The 17,208-nt window shown below is 58.5% G+C and overlaps 1 protein-coding gene across 1 annotated transcript; it reads left to right on the forward strand.

Moving 5' to 3' along the window:
* Positions 539 to 13,080, forward strand: ITM2C (integral membrane protein 2C). The gene is made up of 6 exons (NM_001123131.1): positions 539 to 664; positions 8,351 to 8,491; positions 10,661 to 10,849; positions 11,438 to 11,548; positions 12,085 to 12,235; positions 12,989 to 13,080. Exons 1-6 carry the CDS (start codon positions 539 to 541, stop codon positions 13,078 to 13,080), a joined length of 810 nt encoding a protein of 269 aa, NP_001116603.1.

Below are 17,208 nucleotides of genomic sequence, written 5' to 3' on the forward strand. Positions count from 1 at the left end.
CATTTCCAAAGAGGAGGGTATGAGGTGGGTGGAGCGATGGGGAACTTGTCTAGAAGATGCGTTTGCCTGGCAAACACAACTGTGTTCTGGGGATGCTGGTCTTGGAGAGGCAGCTGAAAGGGATAAGGCTGCGAAGGGGGCACAGTCCATTCCTGATTGGATGGTTGGATGGATGGATGGATGGATGGACGTCTGGATGGATGGACGGAGTGAGTGAGTGAGTGAGTGAGCGAGCGAGCGAGGCAGCGAGCGAGCAGTAGACGGAACCTCAGACTTCCCCAGGGCGGAGCCCCGCGCCGGGCAGGGGTCACTGCGAGGCCCGCGGACGGGAAGGGGGCGCAGGCGCGGCGGGTGCCAAGGCCCTCCCTTGGGGGCGGGGGCGGGGAGGGCTGGGGGTGGGGTTAGAGAAAAGGACGCGAACGGGATCCAAACTTCCGGTGCCTGCGGAGCCCGGAGCGGCGGTGCTACAGATCCAGGCTGCGCCGGTGGTGGCTGCACGGGCAGAGGCTGCAGGGCGGACGCACGGCCGGGCGCAGCCATGGTGAAGATCAGCTTCCAGCCGGCGGTGGCCGGCATCAAGGGCGACAAGGCCGACAAGGCTTCGGCCTCGGCCTCCGCCCCGGCGCCCGCCCCGGCCGCTGAGATCCTGCTGACGCCGGCTCGGGTGAGAGGGGCCCCGGGGTCTCAGGCGGGGGGCAGGGGACCCAAGCGCGTCTTGCCGATTCTGGCGACTGCCTGAGGCGCGTCGGGACCCCGGCGCGGGGGTGGGAGTCCGGAATGGGTCATCCATCCTAAAGTGGGGAGGGGGCTTGGGTCCTGTTCTTAAGTGGCAGCCGAAAGCGTCATTCCGAAGAGTGGGGGTGGGGGGGTTCCGAGTCGCTGGTCCCAGGTGGGGAAGTGCTCGGGGTTTCTGCCAAAAGTGGAGGGGGCCCCAGGTGCCTGGCCTCAAATAGGGGGAGGGGGCTGGTCCCAAGAAGTTGGAGAAATGTTGGTGGGGGTGTAGGAATCTGGTTCCAATCAAGGAGGGGCCGAGAGTCGAGTCCCCAGGTGGGGGATGGGAGGAGGGTTGGACATTGTTTCCCCAAAGTAGGGCGGTGGGTTGTGATTGGTGGGGAATTGGGGGGGGGGCGCGTCTGCTGCCGACGAAGGAGGAGGGACTCTTGATTTCGTCCCTCCGGGGGACTGGTGGGGGAGAAGGATGTGCTGCCAGCCTCACCTGAATTTGGTGGATCAGAAAGTGATGAAACATGAAATGGAAATAAACCAGAACCGGCCTGGCCGCTCGTCTGGGATTCGAGATTCGAGATTCTTAGGAGACTGGGCGCTCCGATCCCATCCCAGCCCCTGCCGGCCTTCTTGCTCTCTTCTTCTTTCCTCCCTCGGCTGTCTCTAGCTCGGGGCTACCCCTTCCACCCGGTTGGGAGGCTCCTCTGCAGGCAGCCCCGGTGCCTTCCCCGCATCCCGGCCGCGCTTTGTGGGGGCGGGCCTCGGTGCACCCCGCCCCCTCCATCGTCCTCCCCCTCCTCCCCTTTCCCTCCGGCCTGGGGGAGAGGAGGCATTTCCGCCGTGGAAAACTGTCTGAGCTGCGTGGAGTCTGACCGGGGGAGGGCCCGAAGGGGGCTGGACGCGTGGCGGCAAGGAGGGGAGGGCGAGCTGGTCCAGCCAGCCTTTAGAGTGCCCGGGCAAAGGTGTGTACGTCGCCCCTGGAGGTCTTGGGGCCCAGCTCCCGTCCCCTGCACTCCCGGGCTGGCTTTTGAGGAGTCTTCCTCAGCGTCAAGGCCCCTCCCGAAGTTGATGGCTCAGACTAAAGCTTGCGGGGAGGGGGCGGGGCGCGGCGGCTGCAGGACGTCCGGCCCTGGAACAGGGGACACAGGAGAGGGTCCTCGGACGTGGGTGTCCCAGCCAGAGCAAAGATCCCTGAGTGCAGAATGCCAGGAAGAGCCTGGGCAAGTTCCCCTGCCCTGGTGCGGTCACTGCTGCATCAGGGACCACCTGGCCTGGGTTGGGGGGGTTGCCATGCAACCTCCACCAGAGCAGCTCCATCTTCTTCTGAAGCCCACATGGGGAGGGGATACTCCATATTTGAAGGCCTGGCCTGCAGCTTTAAAAGTTTGCCAGGAAGGCTCTTTAAGCCTCCTTCCTCCCTCCACGAAGGGCCCTGGAGGGCACAGGGCTGGGGGCCCAGGGCGGCACTCTTACCCCTTTCTTCTCCCGGGGCCAGGTACCCAGCTAAGGCCTGGAAAACTGGACCCTGCGTCTGGAGAGCTCTAGGATTTGGGCAGGAGGGAGGACCAGCCAGACATTGGAAGAAAGCAATTCAAACTCCATCAGAAGGTCTGCCGAATTTCGCAGGAGTGGCACATTCTCCAGCAGCAGCCTGCTGATGGTGTCGGGTGGGATGGCAGATGCCAGCATCGCCTTGGCAGTAACTGACATCCAGCTTCTGGCTCCAAAACTGAGCGTCCTCTCTTTCCCCCTCACCCAGCATGAAATGGAAATATCAACATCTTCCTGGTGCTGTTGGCAGTGGCCTGGAGCCTGCTGAGCACGCCTCCTCCCCCAAACCCGGTTCGCTGGGAGGAATCCCCTCACTCCCTTAACTGACAAGGGGGAGTGATGGGGGCCCAAGGGGAGAATTGAAATCCCAGCACCTTTAGCACAGATGTGCTTAGTTGTCAACTTTCACAGGAACCTGGCCCCCAGGTGATCAGAGGAGGCTTTGGGGTGTATCCTGTAGGCTCTGCCAATCGCCTGCTAGAAAGGGAGCCTTGGGAAGGGAGTTCACATCTGTGAGCCTCTGGTGGCCTCACCTGGCCGGTGGGCACATTTCCCGCGTGTGCTGGTGGAGCAAGCCGTCTACACCAGCCGCTTGCCTCCTGCAGGGGCCCAGCATTCACAGTAGTCCAGACAGCAAGGGGCGGGTAGGGGTGGGGGGATGCAGACTAGGATGGGAGGCCCTGGGAGCTGCTTCATCCAGAGGAGGCATCTGGGTTTGTCCCGAGCTGATGGGCACGTGAGAGGAAAGCTTATTAGGTCTCTTCTGGAGTTCCCGCTGTGGTGCAAGGGGATCAGCGGTGTCTTGGGAGCACCGGGACGCAGGTTGGATCCCCGGCCCAGAACAGAGTATTAAGGATCCATCCTTGCCACGGTTGTGGCTTAGGTTGCAACTGCAGCTCACATCTGACCCATGGCCCCCCCAGGAATGCCATATGCCTGCCGCAAGGCAGCCGAAAAAAAAAAAAAGGCTCCTCTGGCTGGGGGTGATCCTAGAATCCGAACTGGATTTAGAAATAAGATTTAAAGCCCTGGAAGGACCACTAGATGAACAGGTGAGCTTGCAAATGCCCTTCAGCAGTGAGCCACCCGCTAGCATCCTAATAAAATGTCGACCTGTGTGCAGGCCCGGGGCAGGGGGGCAGGGCAAGGCAAGGCGGTGGCAGCACCCTCACAGCGGGCCTCCCCCTGCTTCTGAGTGAAAACTGAAACAAGGACCATTTTGTCCCCAGACCTGCTGCTGGAAGGAAGTGCCGCGGTGGGCTGGGAGGGGATGGGGGTGGGGGCCCAGCTGGGCCTCCAGCTGCCCACCCTCCACACGCGGTGGTGCCCGCCTCTGAGATGATAAGAAGCCTGCGCTGATGGGCAGCTGGCAAGGAGCCAGCCTGGAAAGTGGGCTGGACGGGAAGCACCCCCTCTTCGCACCCACTGGCCCGGCCTGCGCCCCGCAGCCCCGTTCCCCTCTCCCCACCTCTGCCTGTGTCTTTGCTCACACACACTCACGCGCGCGTGCACACACACATGCACTCTCATACACAGCCAGCTGTGGACATGTACAGACTCACCCCATCCGGCTGGGGGCCTGCAAGAGGAGAGGAACACAGTCAATGCGAGTTATCTTCTCTGCGCTGTAATTTTCTCCATGGCTTTTGCCTTTGATGAATGGCCCCTGTGTCACCCCCTCCCCCAGCCCACATACCTGGGGATCAGATTTCACTTTCGGAGAGTCCTGGCCTCGGGCCCTTGGCTGGAGGGAGCTGGGTCTCCTGGAGTGGTTGGGGGAGGATCCCCTGCCAGCCGGGAGCGTGGATGTGGCCAGGCTCCGGTCCCAGTGCCCACTACCCGCCGGCAGCCCTGCGGGCAGGGCCACGAGGATCTGCGTGAGGGGCGGTCCCACCCTGGGTCTGCCTGCTTGGGGGGCTTTGGGCTTGGGCCACTGTAAGCAGCTGTCTGGGGTCCCGTCTGGACTGTCAGGAAGAACAGAAGAGGGACTCTGCCTGGCCTGCCCAGCAGAGGACCTGCCTGGTGTTCTCAGGCCCATGCCCTTCTTCCTCGCCCCACCTGCACTGCGGGCACCCGTGGGTCACAGGCGAACAGGTGTCCCTGAGGCCCAATTCATGGCACCCTGTTGGCATGGACATCTGAGCACAGCTCTGCATGGGGGGCACACAGAGGGTGTTGGCCCAGTCTCCCCACCCTTGCTAGGCTTCTGCTACACACACACACACACACACACACACACACACTCTCTCTCTCTCTCTCTCTCTCTCTCTCTCTCTCTCTTTCTCTCTTTCTCCCTCACTGGTGTCCTTGCCTCTGTGGTCCACAGCCTGGGAGAGATGCCGAGGAGGGGGAATGGTGCTGGGAGCTGAGGGGAGCGCCCCCGCAGCCGTCAGCCTGGGCCTGCTGCGAGTGCCTTTCTGGCTCCCCGGCCAGCATCCTCCAAGCAGCCAGCATCTGTAGTTTAATCTGCTGGCAGTTCATTTGGACACTGGTACTGAAGGCAGGTAACTGGGGCACTCTCTCCAGGAGCCGAGGGGTCTTCTGAGTTAAGGCTTCAGGTGGCTGGGTTCCCCTTGACTCTTTTGGCCCTGACTTTGCCAAAACACGGAGTGAGCACCGTTGCGGGGGCTCCGTGAAACAGGCAGGCCGAGGCCCGGGCCCCTCTAGGCTTCCCCGACAGTGGCCCACGTGCCCCACGAGAGAGCACAGCGAGGTCTCTTGCTCTGGAAGCCCAGTTGCCCTGGAAACAGTAGTTTCCTACCTTCCAAATGGAAGCGCCCCCCGCCCCAGATGCCTGGCTGTGGGTAGCTGTTCCACATGGGGGGCGGCATTCTCCTGGGGCTCCAGCACCCCCTCGGCTGTCATCCTGGGTGAGCTGCGCAGCCAGGGATCCCAAGGATGAGGCCCCAGGTTCCTGCCCAGGCTTCCTGCCTGCTCCCCAGAAGCTTCAGCTTCCTCCCCAGAGCTGCAGCAAGGGCCTGAAAGCCAGAGCCCTGAAGGTGCGGGCCCGTGTTCAGGGGCTTCCCTCCCAGATGGGACTTTATGACTCAGGGCTTTGGTCTCAGGACGCCGTGGTTTCCAGTTGCCTTGGGGCCTGCTTTCCCTTCCACCCTTGCTGCTCGGCCGTGATGCTTCTGGGGGTTTGGTTGCCACCTGCCCTGCCAGAGGGGTGTCAGATAGGGTGGAGACCAGGGCATGAGCCCTGGGGGTGCGGTTCAGGGCTGGTGAGGAAGCCATGTGCTGCTGTCTAGGAAAAGTAGGCGGTCCCCAGCCTCCAAAGGGTTGTTCACAGAGATGCGTGAGGACATCTGCTGGCATCCAGGGGTCCTGGCTGTAGATGGTCCATCTGCTACATCGGCCTCACCTCACTTCCAGCTGGGGCTGGGCCTCCCTCCCCTGCCCTCAGGACCTCCTCTCTCCCCCACCTTAGGAGAGAGGAGGTCCTGCTGGCCCCTCCCCCAAGCCTTAGGAAACCCCTGGCCCAGCTCTTAGCCCAAAGGCTGCTTTAAAACCCTTAGGCCTCACCTTGTCCGTGAACTTCAACTGGGCAGGCGTTGGGCTCTCGTTTTATAGCGCATTGACTTTTTTGCTTTCTGGGTTTTTTTTTTTTTTTTTTTTTTTTTTTTTTTTAAGGCAATTTTTACAAGCTTGCTTTTGCTTCTCTGACTTTTACTGAGCACATGCAGGAGCAAAGCAAAGCCACAGTGCAGCCTCAACAGCTGGCCACCTGCGATGGCCCTAAAAATGAAAGCCTTAGCTGATAAAGATTTGCTATTTTTATCTAACTCTTTATCCTTTGCAAAGGGCTTTCAGGATCTCTGTCTCCTTTAATCCTGCAAAACCCGGTCAGGAAGAGTCTGTTCCCATTTTCCTGGAGAATGAGCGGTGGGTCGGGGGGCTGGGCTGCTCTGCAGGCACAGATGCAGCCCCTTCGGGGGGGCCTCTGGGTCTCTGCAGCACTACTGTCTCATTGAAGAGAAGAGTCATGCTCTCAGGGCAGGGTTCACAGCAGGTGCGGCACCTGGCCTTTCTTCTGGGTCACCCACCCATCTTTCCTTAGGACCCACTCACCATGGCTGGAGCACTGGGTGGCTTGTTCCTGTGAGATGCTGGCAGAGCTCAGCCATCAGGTCACCCCACCCTGGGCTGCTCCTGGGAGCCCATTGGAAAGTCAGAGCCCTTGCACCCCGCCCCTACCCACTCCTGCTGGCAGCTGTCCCTGGGGGCCTTGTGGGCAGAGGCCACCTGTGCTAGTCATCTTGGTTCGTGCCCCCAGGGAGCCCCAAGGTGCTGAGGAGATGCCTGCAAGGTGGGTGGTCTCACCAGCTTGCTTCTCAGGTTTGGCTCATGGGACCTTGCAGCAGGGCCAGGATCGGAAGAGGCCTGGGGCCAGCAGAGGCCTGGGGCAGGCAGATGGCCCAGCCCGAGGGGGTGGGGGCCCAGGATGTGCTGGGGTACCTCTCCATCCTGTGTTTCCACCCCATGATGCTGGAGGCTATGGGCCTGGTGGCAGGTGTGAGGGGGAAGTGTCCCTTGGGCATCTTCTGCCCTTTTCCTGGAGGAAAGGGGTGGTGAGAGCCCCAAGTGGGGAGGCATCATCCTCTCTGATGGGATATCCCTCTGCTCCCTGAGACCCAGGCCCCCCACCCCATGTACCCTAAGCCCGGGGGGCCCTGAGGAGCACAGCAGGCTCTGCACCCCTCCCCTAGTAGGCTGAGTACCCTGTGCTGCACTGAGAATAAGGGCCTGTCCTGGGTAACTTGGACCTGAACTGTGTCGCCAGCTCCAGGGTGAAAGGGAGAGTGGATACAGGCACAAAGAGGGCTAAGCAGACAGTTGATGGCGGAGCTAGAGGGAGAAGGTCCAGGCTCAGGGCTCGAGCCCCCCCCCCACCATCTCAGCTCCTTGAGGTTGGGGGTGGGATGGAGGCATGGGGGGCGGGGGGGGTGGGCTGGGACTGGCCTCTAACCTCCCCCGGCTGCATCCATACACCATGGAGGAGATACTGAATGGTGGACTCTGGAGGCAGGGCCAGGCCTGGGACCTTTGTGACATCTCCAGGGTGAATGAGACCTGGGTGGCAGGGAGCTTGGGCATAAAGACAAGAGATGGCCAGGGTCACGGCGCTCTTGGTCCAGTGCTCTGGGGCCAGCAGGGTGACTGAGTTTTACACACACACCTCCATCCACTGGCCAAAGCGCGTGTGGGCTGGAGTGGAATCAGGTCGGCTCGCTTCTTCTTGGCTGCCTGGCGGCTACTGTCCCAAACCTGAGCCTGGCTCCTCAGCAAGTTTTTTCCAGGAACCTCCTGCCCTGGCCTCCCTGCCGGCAGCCACAGCCACAGTTCCTTCCTGGCAGAGGCGCCCTGGCTTCTGGAAGCTTCCAGATGTCATCCCCCAGGTTCTGCTCCAGATGGCCTGCTTGGCACCAGTGTCTCTGTGATGGCCTCTGCCCCGCGTGGCCAGAGGGGACGAGCACCCATGCCAGGCCCCGAGGGCCTCCCGAAGCACTGTCCCCATCAGTCAGCAGCCGCTCCTGCTGTCCCCATCCCAGCCCTCCCGGGCCCTCGAGCCTTGTGGTGGATCTTGTCACTTCCTATCTCAAAAGCCATCCTTGGTCCCCCATTGCCTAGAGCAGTGGCTCCCAGCCTGCCCAGGGCACCCCAGTTCCTATAGGTTCCTAGGTCTGGTGCAGTCACCAAGGCCATGTCTGGGCTTCCCCCTTTGCTGTTTTGCAAGAATCTGCTGTGTCACAACTGGCATGAAGAAGGGGACTAATGGCATGGGTAATTCAAAATTCCCCTGCTTAGTCCCCCTTGGTCATTTTAGGAGGCTCCAAAGTGCGGCTCAGTTTCTCTTTCGATGGAAAGAGGTGGGGGGCGGGGGAGACACGCTGGCAATGCTTTCTGTTCCTTCCAGATGATGCCCTGTGAGTCCTGAGCAGCGTCTTCCTCTCGCTTTGCCCCAGGGCTCCCTCCCAGCCAGCAAACTGATGTCTCAGGAAAGGGGTGGGGGGCTGGGGGGTCCCAGGGCGGCGGGACCACCCCCTGGCTGACCCTGCGCTGCTGTCCACAGGAGGAGCGGCCCCCCCACCACCGCTACAAGAAGGGGAGCTCTGTGGGCGGCGTGTGCTACCTGTCGATGGGCATGGTCGTGCTGCTTATGGGCCTCGTGTTCGCCTCCGTCTACATCTACAGATACTTCTTCCTCGCTCAGGTGAGCCGGGGCCCGAGGGAGACGTGTGCGCCTGCGCGGTGGGGGTGGGCGCTGGTGAGAGCGGTTGAGAGCGAGGTGCTTGGGGTGGTGAGGACAGGGCAGCCAGAAGCCCTGGACGTGCCCCCCAGGTGGGAGGAGCGCCCGGGCATGCCCAAAGGACCCGCATCCTCCTCCCCGCTGGCATTGGTCCAGGGGACAGGCCTGGGGCCCTGTCCTCTGGCTCCCACGGTCACTGCAGGAGTGTTCGAACCTAGTTCTTGGGACACAACGGAGCCCGACAGGGAGCTCTCCCAGGAGCACAGTCAGCGATGGGGGAGTCGGCGCTGGAATCTGGGCTGTGAGGCTCGCAGCCCCTTACGGCAGTGTCACCCCACCCCTGCCCCCGCATTAGCACCGGAACCTCGGGTGATCCTTTCAGGGCCCGGCCCCTGTGCCCACTGGGGCGGGCTTTAAGGAATTCCATTCTGTGCTTCGGCGACACTGGGGCTCCAAACCCTGAATGTGGAGGGTGGAGTATAGACCGAGTCACCTCCGCCTCCTGTTAAGGGTGACCTCAGCCTGCCATCACACCCTAGTTATCTGCTCACACAGCCAATCAGGACACGGAGCTGGGCGGTGGAGAACTGATTGTGGGCACAGCAACCTTGTGATCAGCCCAGAACTGGGCAGGGAGGCAGAGCTGAAGGAACTGAAGGTAGTTAACGTAAAGGTCACTCGAGAGAATAACCATAAACACAGCAAATGGGGACATCTCAGTGACAAAAAGGCTGGGAATTGCCAGTTGTCTATGACCCAGCGGACTTCTTCCCACCCTCAACCGTTGGGCTTTAACTTTGTGGTCAGGAGTTCCCGTCCTGACTCCGCAGAAACGAACCTCACTAGCATCCATGAGGACGCAGGTTCGATCCCTGGCCTCGCTCAGTGGGTTAAGGACCTGGCGTTGCTGTGAGCTGTGGTGTAGGTGGCAGGCACGGCACAGATCTGACATTGTTGTGGCTGTGGTGTAGGCTGGCGGCTACAGCTCTAATTCAACCTCTAGCCTGGGAACTTCCATATGTCCTGGGTGCGGTCCTAAAAAGCAAAACAAACAAACAAACAACAACAAAAAACTTTGTTGTCGCCCAGGATTTCTGCAGTGCAAATTACTGAAGCATTTGTAGGCCATGTGACTTTACCCTTGAAACCTCAGCTCCCACACACCCACTCACTTCCCCTTTTGTTCAGCATCCTCCCTCCCCCTCCCCCAGGTGGCTCTCCCCCCTCCCTTGTCCCTGGTTCTCACTTTCCCTCTCTGGGGCCTTGCCCTGGACCTCCCCTCCCATCCCAGCCCCCACTCATGCTCCCCTGGGGTTCCTCACCCCACTCAGCTTCCCAGGGGCACCTCTGCGCAGCCTCAGGGGTCTGCCCCCAGGACGGAGTGATTCATGTGATGAATCATCACGGGCTGGGCTGGCCCGGATGGGGAGGAGCGGTCACCTCCTCTCCGTTTGTCACGTGGCCTCGGTCAGGCCAGGCTCCCTCCCTTTCCTGTGTGATGGAGTGATTAGACTGGCCGCTCAGATACGGGACATTGCGTTTGTCAGGGTTTCTCACGAGGCCCGGGTCCAGGGAAGGTGGCGGGCCTTGTAAGAGGCTGGACATACAGCTTGCCTGGTGGTGCCACACGAATCTGATAACAGGGCTGCCTTTCAGCTCTTGCCCCCTCCCAGCCCCTCCCTTGGTGCCGCTACCGCAGGGGGCAGGGACGGCGGGCGAGCACCCCCTGGTGGCAGCGGAGGGTGGCACCCCACTGGGCCCAGCCAGTCCCCTCCAGAGTCCCTGCGTTGGCTCCTGAGGACACCCCTGCTCACCTCAGACTCTTTCTCACGGGTCTGTACCCCTGTTGGTCCACCCCCTTGCACAGTCATAAACTCATGGATTCGGAAGTCCGAGGGGCCTGAGGGGGCCACCTCGCTTAACGGATGGGGAAACTGAGGCCCAGAGAGGTCCTCCTCCCAGAAACAGGCTCACTCTCCCTGACGCTGCATGTGTCTGTTTCTTCATCTGTGAAATGGGTCTCACAGCCCCACCCTCGCTGCTTCCCCGGGCCTTGGGCGTCTGGTGCCCTCGGCCGGTGGGCCCTGCGTGACCAGGCTGTCTCTCTCTCTCTCTCCCCCACCCCTGGCTCAGCTGGCCCGCGACAACTTCTTCCACTGCGGCGTCCTCTACGAGGACTCCCTGTCCTCCCAGGCCCGCACGCGCATGGAGCTGGAGGAGGACGTGAAGATCTACCTGGAGGAGAACTACGAGCGCATCAACGTGCCCGTGCCCCAGTTCGGCGGCGGCGACCCTGCCGACATCATCCACGACTTCCAGCGGGTGAGGCGGGGGCGGCGAGGGGGCGTCCCGGGGAGGAACCGGGGTGAAAGCAGGATGCCCGCGTCCCTTGTCCAGACTCGGAACACACACCGTGGACCGTAAACCAGGTGGCGGAGGTCGGTTTAGGTCCACCAGGGATGTGGAGACACCGGTGTCATCCTGTAGGCAAAGCGCTTATCACTGAATGTGAACGAGCCACGGCTGATTTTCTCCTGCAGACGCTGGCTGTCATGGGCGAGGCCAGTGTTCCTTTTTACCAAGCTATTTCCGTGTTGACATCTTACAGGGATGCAGCACACGGGGGCTGAGGGTCTGTCCACAGGGGTGGCTGGACCTCGAAGCTCTAACGAGATGCGCAGTTGGGACGTTATCATGTTTCTGCAGCGTGGGCTGTGTCATCCTCCAACCTGGGCTGTGTGATCCTCGCGGAAGAGTCCTTGTGACGACCGAAGCATTTAACCGCTAGTAGTTTCATCTAGCTAGTGGAACCTTCTAGAAACTTAGGAGAGGAGGCGGGGAAGGGAAGCCCCCGCCCAGGAGTTCAGAAATCGCCTGCAGAGGCTGACGCCGCCCCCTCTTCCTGCTCAGGGTCTCACCGCCTATCATGACATCTCCTTGGACAAGTGCTATGTCATCGAGCTTAACACCACCATCGTGCTGCCCCCTCGCAACTTCTGGGAGCTCCTTATGAACGTGAAGGTGAGCGGGGTCCCAGCAGCACCTTGTCCCTGCCCTGCGCCCCTCCGGCATGCGGCCAGCCCAGGGCAAGGAGAAGGGTGGGGATGGGGGGGGGGTCATGGGCACGGCTGCACCTGGCCCAGCAATCCAGGTTGGTCCCCCTTTCCATCTCCCTTCTGCCTCATTCAGAGGCAACACCTTCTCTCTTAACCCCCAGCTTCTGCCTCCTTCACTTGGGAAGAACCCCAACACCAGCTTCCTGAGCATTTATGGCCATGCCCTGTGTTGCCCCCGTGTCAGCAGGGCAGGGAGGAGATGGGGGCCCCCCCGCCCTCTAGGGTGGGGACCAGACTTGCACACACTGGTGACTCCCAGCAGGGCAGGTGCCGGAGGTGCCTAAGGATGTCAGAAGGGCCAGCTCTGCAGCCTCTGGATTTGGGGGCTGGTTATTGGATGGGTGTTTGAGGATGATTCTGAGGAGAGCAGGCAGTGGGCACGTGGGGACCTCGGGAGGAGCCCCTGGAGCTGACCGGGCGCTGTGGCCGCGTGCTTTGCAGAGGGGGACCTACCTCCCGCAGACCTACATCATCCAGGAGGAGATGGTGGTCACGGAGCACGTCAGCGACAAGGAGGCCCTGGGCTCCTTCATCTACCACCTGTGCAACGGGAAGGACACCTACCGGCTGCGGCGCAGGGCCACCCGGAGACGTGAGTGGCCAGCTCCACCCACTTCGGCCCCTGCCCCGAGCTCCACACCCTGGCCATCTGGCCGGGCCCGGCTCCGTAGCTGCTGGAGCCCAGCTGCCAGAAGCCAAGAGAGCCCTCTCCCTCCAGCCCCGCGTTGTGAGGCCCCCCCAGTCGCCACTGTCCAGGCCTGCCCTGCCCCCCATGGACTGGGCATTTCTGAACACCTAGAGAATTTGGTTTCGCCATCTCTCTCTCTCAGCTGACCTGCACCTCAGCTCCTGGCAACACCAGATCCTTAACTCCCTGAGCAAGGCCAGGGATCGAACCCACATCCTCATGGATGCTAATCAGATTCGGAACTCGCTGAGCTACAGTGGGAACTCCCATAACAGCTAATGTTAGTTGAGCACTGACCGCGTGCCAGGCCCTGCTTTGCCCTCTGTCCTTTCCTCCTAAGAGAGCTTAAGTCATCGTCAGTCAAGGTCACCATTATTCTTGCTGCTCCTTGTAAAGACGACCACACAGGCATAGAGAGGTTAAGAAGCACCCCTGAGGTCACACAGCAGGAAGGTGGCAGGGCTGGGAGGACTGACTCCAGCTCTTGAGGTCTCGCCCCTTTTCTGCGCAGCAGAAAGGATCTGGGGGTCCTTTCCTGGGCGCCTCCTGCCTGGGTCCTGAAGCCCTGCCAAGGCCCTCAGGCTGGTGGCCTTTGTGGCCCCAACCCATTCTGGGCCCGGGCACGGGCCTCACTGGGATTTCTCTGTTCTCTCGCAGGGATCAACAAACGAGGGGCCAAGAACTGCAACGCCATCCGCCACTTCGAGAACACCTTCGTGGTGGAGACGCTCATCTGCGGGGTGGTGTGAAGCCCCGCCCCTCGCCCCAGGCCCCGCCCCCGCCCTCTTTCTTTCGCTCTTCCGGCCACGGGCTGGCCCTCCTTCCCCGCGCTTAGCTTGTACTTTGGACGCCTTTCTGTAGATGTGATGTGTCTCCCCGTGTCTCCCCAGCCCTGCCCGTTTCCCTGTACCAGAGCTGTGACCTCTCAGGGCCTCCGCCCCTGCTGACCTTCCCGATCTGGGGGATGGAGGGGGCGCCCCAAGGTGGTTTCTGTCACCACCATCTTGAGGTCAGGTCCATGGGGGCCTGGCCCACCGCTGCACCAGCAGCCCAAAGGCAAGGACTGGTCGGAAGGGCCAGGCAGGTTGGGGTTCCGGCAAGGGATCAGGTGGGGAGCTGGGTGTGGAGCGGGGGCGGGGGAGGGGGTTCCGGAATGTCTGCACAGCTGGGAAAGCCCCCCCAAAAGGCTTTGCCTTGCACAGCACGCTTCCTCCCCCGTCCCAGTTCCCGGACCTGAGCTGAGGATGGAGGGGCCGTGCCGAGGGACAGACCCACCCAGAGCACATGGGAAGGTGACTGTCCTGGCGTGGAGGGGGGGTCTCCCCAGGACTCCTGTCAGTGCCTTCAGCCCACCAGCGGAAGCCTGGAGCTTGGGGAGTGGGATGAGTCCGTCAAGCACAATTGTTCTCCGGGTGGAACCAAAGAAAGGAGGAGCCAGGGACCCCATTCCTGGCCCCCCAGGAGCACAAGCAGGGTCCCCGCGGCCACAGCCACAGACCCGGGCAGGGGGCGGGGTCGCTTTTCACCCCGCCCGCCGGGCAGCCCTGCTGGACGGAGCTGGGATGCGCTGCGGGTCCTGCTGAGTGGGTGGGGCTCGCTGCTGCCTTCTCCGGCTTAGGGCTGTTTTGGAAGGCACCTGGGGGAAGGGAAGGGAGGGCCACCTGGTACGTATACCCCCTGCCTCCTCTTTGTTTCAAATTCCATCCCCCTGTGCTTTGGGGGAACGCAGCGTTTCTTTCCTTTTCCTTCTCACTTTTGCATGTTTTTACTGACCATTCGATATGCTAACCGTTCTGAGCCCTGAAGAGAGGGCTTCGACGCCTCCAGTCAGACTTAGGTGCTCTCTGGAGATGAAACTCTTAATTAAATGCTTTGTATATTTTCTCAATTAGATCTCTTTTCAGGAGTGTCTGTAGAACAATAAAAATCTTTGACTTCTGACTCTGACTTGGGAATGGTGGGCTGGTGCGCTGGCTGGGGGGGGGAGTCGGGGGTGCCCTGCCACCCCCTAGGCTGGGCAGGTATCCCTCGGGGCAGAGGGACAGGTGGGTGCGCTGGGAGTGGCAGGCAAGAGAGCTCACATGCCTTGGAGTTCGGCCCCTAAAGAGGTGGCTGTGGCCACAGTTCAGCCAAGGCACATAGGTGTCTCAGTGCTCATGCCACTTCTCGAACCAGGTAGATTCACTTTTTACAAGTGAAGGAGGAGGAAAGGGCCCACAGCTTATGCAGGGCGCCCAAGGTCAGGCTGCTTTTAAATGCCTATAAACCACCCATTCAGTTCGCCCCTACCCGGAAGATGACATCATGGCTGTGTCCTTAAGCACAAGGACGGGGCCGTGTTCTCCACAATTTCTGGGCCATTTGTAACCATCGTGGTGGATCCGAGCTGAGGTTTGGTATGAGTCACAGGGTCACATTCAGCAGAGAAGGAGCAGGTGGGAGCTGCCCAGAGCCTTGGCTGAGTGGCCCTCAGAGGTGGACCTGGGGACAAGGATGGGTGTCTACATCCTTGGCTCACAGGCTCAGTGATCCTGCGGGGGGACAGAAAAGATTCAAATTAGTGCAGACACAGCTTGTTCCCAGATCCAAAGGCAATCTTGCAGAGATGTTGGCTTTTGTTACATTTGCCAATCTAAATGCAAGGCAATCACAATTAAAATGTTGATAGGATTGATTTTTTACTGCCATGTTCAGTTCTTTGGGGAAACTAAAACTTGGAGAATAGCCAGGTGAATCCTGAACGGCCTCCATATAGTAAACATAAAACGCTATAGGTAAAGAGCTTGTGCAGCAAAGGTCAAGATCCAGGGAAGGAAGGGAGATGGCTTAAATACAAGGATATTCCGGTTCGTGGGGGACGTGTGGGTTCTTAAAAATAGAACAACTGGCTGGCCCTTCTGACTAGAAATTAATGGGGGTCCAACTTCCCAGTAGAGAAATTAATTCTGCATGGATTAGAGGTTTGAAGTATGAAATGAAGCCATGAAAGCACTTGAGAAGAGAGGATTTAAAAGATTATCTTGGAGGAGGATAATGTTTTTAAGTATGATACCCACCAATAATAACTTGGCCTATGAAAAAATAGATTTTATATTCGGCAGAACATACCACAAAGTCAAAAGTTTTATAAGTGTTAAACTAGGGGAGCTATTTTAGAAACATAGGACTTAAAAGGGCTATTTTCCTTCATATGCAAAGTTGTTTTTGTTGTTGTTTGCTTTTTAGGGCAGCACCCAAGGCATATGGAGGTTCCCAGGCTAGGGGTCTAATTGGAGCTACAGCTGCTGCCCTATGGCATGGCCACAGCAACGCCTGATCCAAGCTGTGCCTGTGACCTACACCACAGCTCACCGAAATGCCGAATCCTTAGCCCAATGAGCAAGGCCAGGGATCAAACCCACAACCTCATGGTTCCTAGTCAGGTTCGTTTCTGCTCTGCCACAGTGGGAACTCCCCCAATGTGCAAAGTTCTTGTAAATGGATATGAAAAAAAATAACCCAACCCAGGAGTTTCTGTCATGGCTCAGTGGTAACAAATCCAACTAGTATCCATGAGGACTCAGGTTTCAATCCCTGGCCCTGCTCAGTGGGTTAAGGATCTGACATTGCTGTGAGCTGTGGTGTAAACCACAGATGCGGCTCAGATCTGGTGTTGATGTGGCCTTGGTGTAGGCCAGCAGCTACAGCTCTGATTCGATCCCTCGTTTGGGAACATCCATATGCTGCAGGGGCAGCCCTAAAAAGACAACAACAACAAAAAAAACCCACAGGAAAAAACAAACAAACAAACAAAAACCCAATAGATAAAGTAGCAAAGAATATTAGCAGGCAGTTCACAGAAAAATATAAGTGGATCAGTGCTTAAACACGAAAAGATGTTTAATCACAGCTACTTAGAAAATATAAATCAAAACTAGAGAGATACAATTTGCATCATTTAGGAGTTTTTCATAGTTTATATTGTGAAGCATATACTATGTACAGAACACTGCATATAAATCATGAGCCTGCAAATAATGAAGCATAATGATGAATGTATATCTGGAAACCCAACAACCAACTTATGAAACAGAAAATTGTCAGTACCACTGAATTCTTTGCCTGTACCTCTTCCCTTGCTAATTCCTAACCAAGCAACCCAGAACTTTTTTTTTTTTTTTTTTTTGGGGGTCTTTTCAGGGCCACACCCTCGGCACATGGAGGTTCCCAAGCTAGGGATCCAATCGGAGCTGTTGCCACTGGCCTACACCACGGCCACAGCAACACCAGATCCAAGCCGTGTCTGCAACCTACACCACAGCTCACGGCAACACCGGATCCTTAACACACTGAGCAAGGCCAGGATCGAACCTGCACCCTCATGGTTCCTAGTCGGATTCGTTTCTGCTGCGCCAGTACGGGAACTCCAGAAATTATTGATTTAATGTAATCAGATGTATCCATCTTTTTCTTTATGGTTATAGGGTTTTTTGCACCTTGTTTCAGAAACCCTTGTTGTTCCAAGAATGAAGAGAGATTATATATTTTCTTCTATTTCCTCTAAAGTTTTGTATATTCTATTTAAAAATCCTCTGGAATTTATTCCCTAGTATGGTGTGAGGTTTTTTTAATTTTTTCCCCCCTGAGCTATAGTGTGTGCCTGCAGTGATTGAGTTTCCATATGTATCAGGCCTCCTTCTGGGCTCACTATTCTGTTCTATTGGGTCTATTCTATTAGCCATAACCACACTTAAAATGAGTCTTGCACATATGTTAGTGCAAGTCTCCTACCTTAATTTTCTCCAGCAGTATCCTGACTATTTTTGGCCCTTTGCTTTCATATGAACTTTTTTTTTTTTTTTCATTTTTTGGGCTGCATCCATTGCATATGGAAATTC

This window comes from Sus scrofa, chromosome 15 (genome assembly GCF_000003025.6).
Source record: "Sus scrofa isolate TJ Tabasco breed Duroc chromosome 15, Sscrofa11.1, whole genome shotgun sequence".
Taxonomy (NCBI): Eukaryota; Metazoa; Chordata; class Mammalia; order Artiodactyla; family Suidae; genus Sus; species Sus scrofa.

What these genes read in the sequence shown, in the direction of transcription:
- ITM2C (NM_001123131.1), top strand. Translation starts at nt 539, where the DNA reads ATGGTGAAGATCAGCTTCCAGCCGGCGGTGGCCGGCATCAAGGGCGAC. An exon ending in TCCTGCTGACGCCGGCTCGG is followed by an intron (nt 665 to 8,350) that starts GTGAGAGGGGCC and finishes TGCTGTCCACAG; the next exon opens with GAGGAGCGGCCCCCCCACCA. An exon ending in GCGCAGGGCCACCCGGAGAC is followed by an intron (nt 12,236 to 12,988) that starts GTGAGTGGCCAG and finishes GTTCTCTCGCAG; the next exon opens with GGATCAACAAACGAGGGGCC.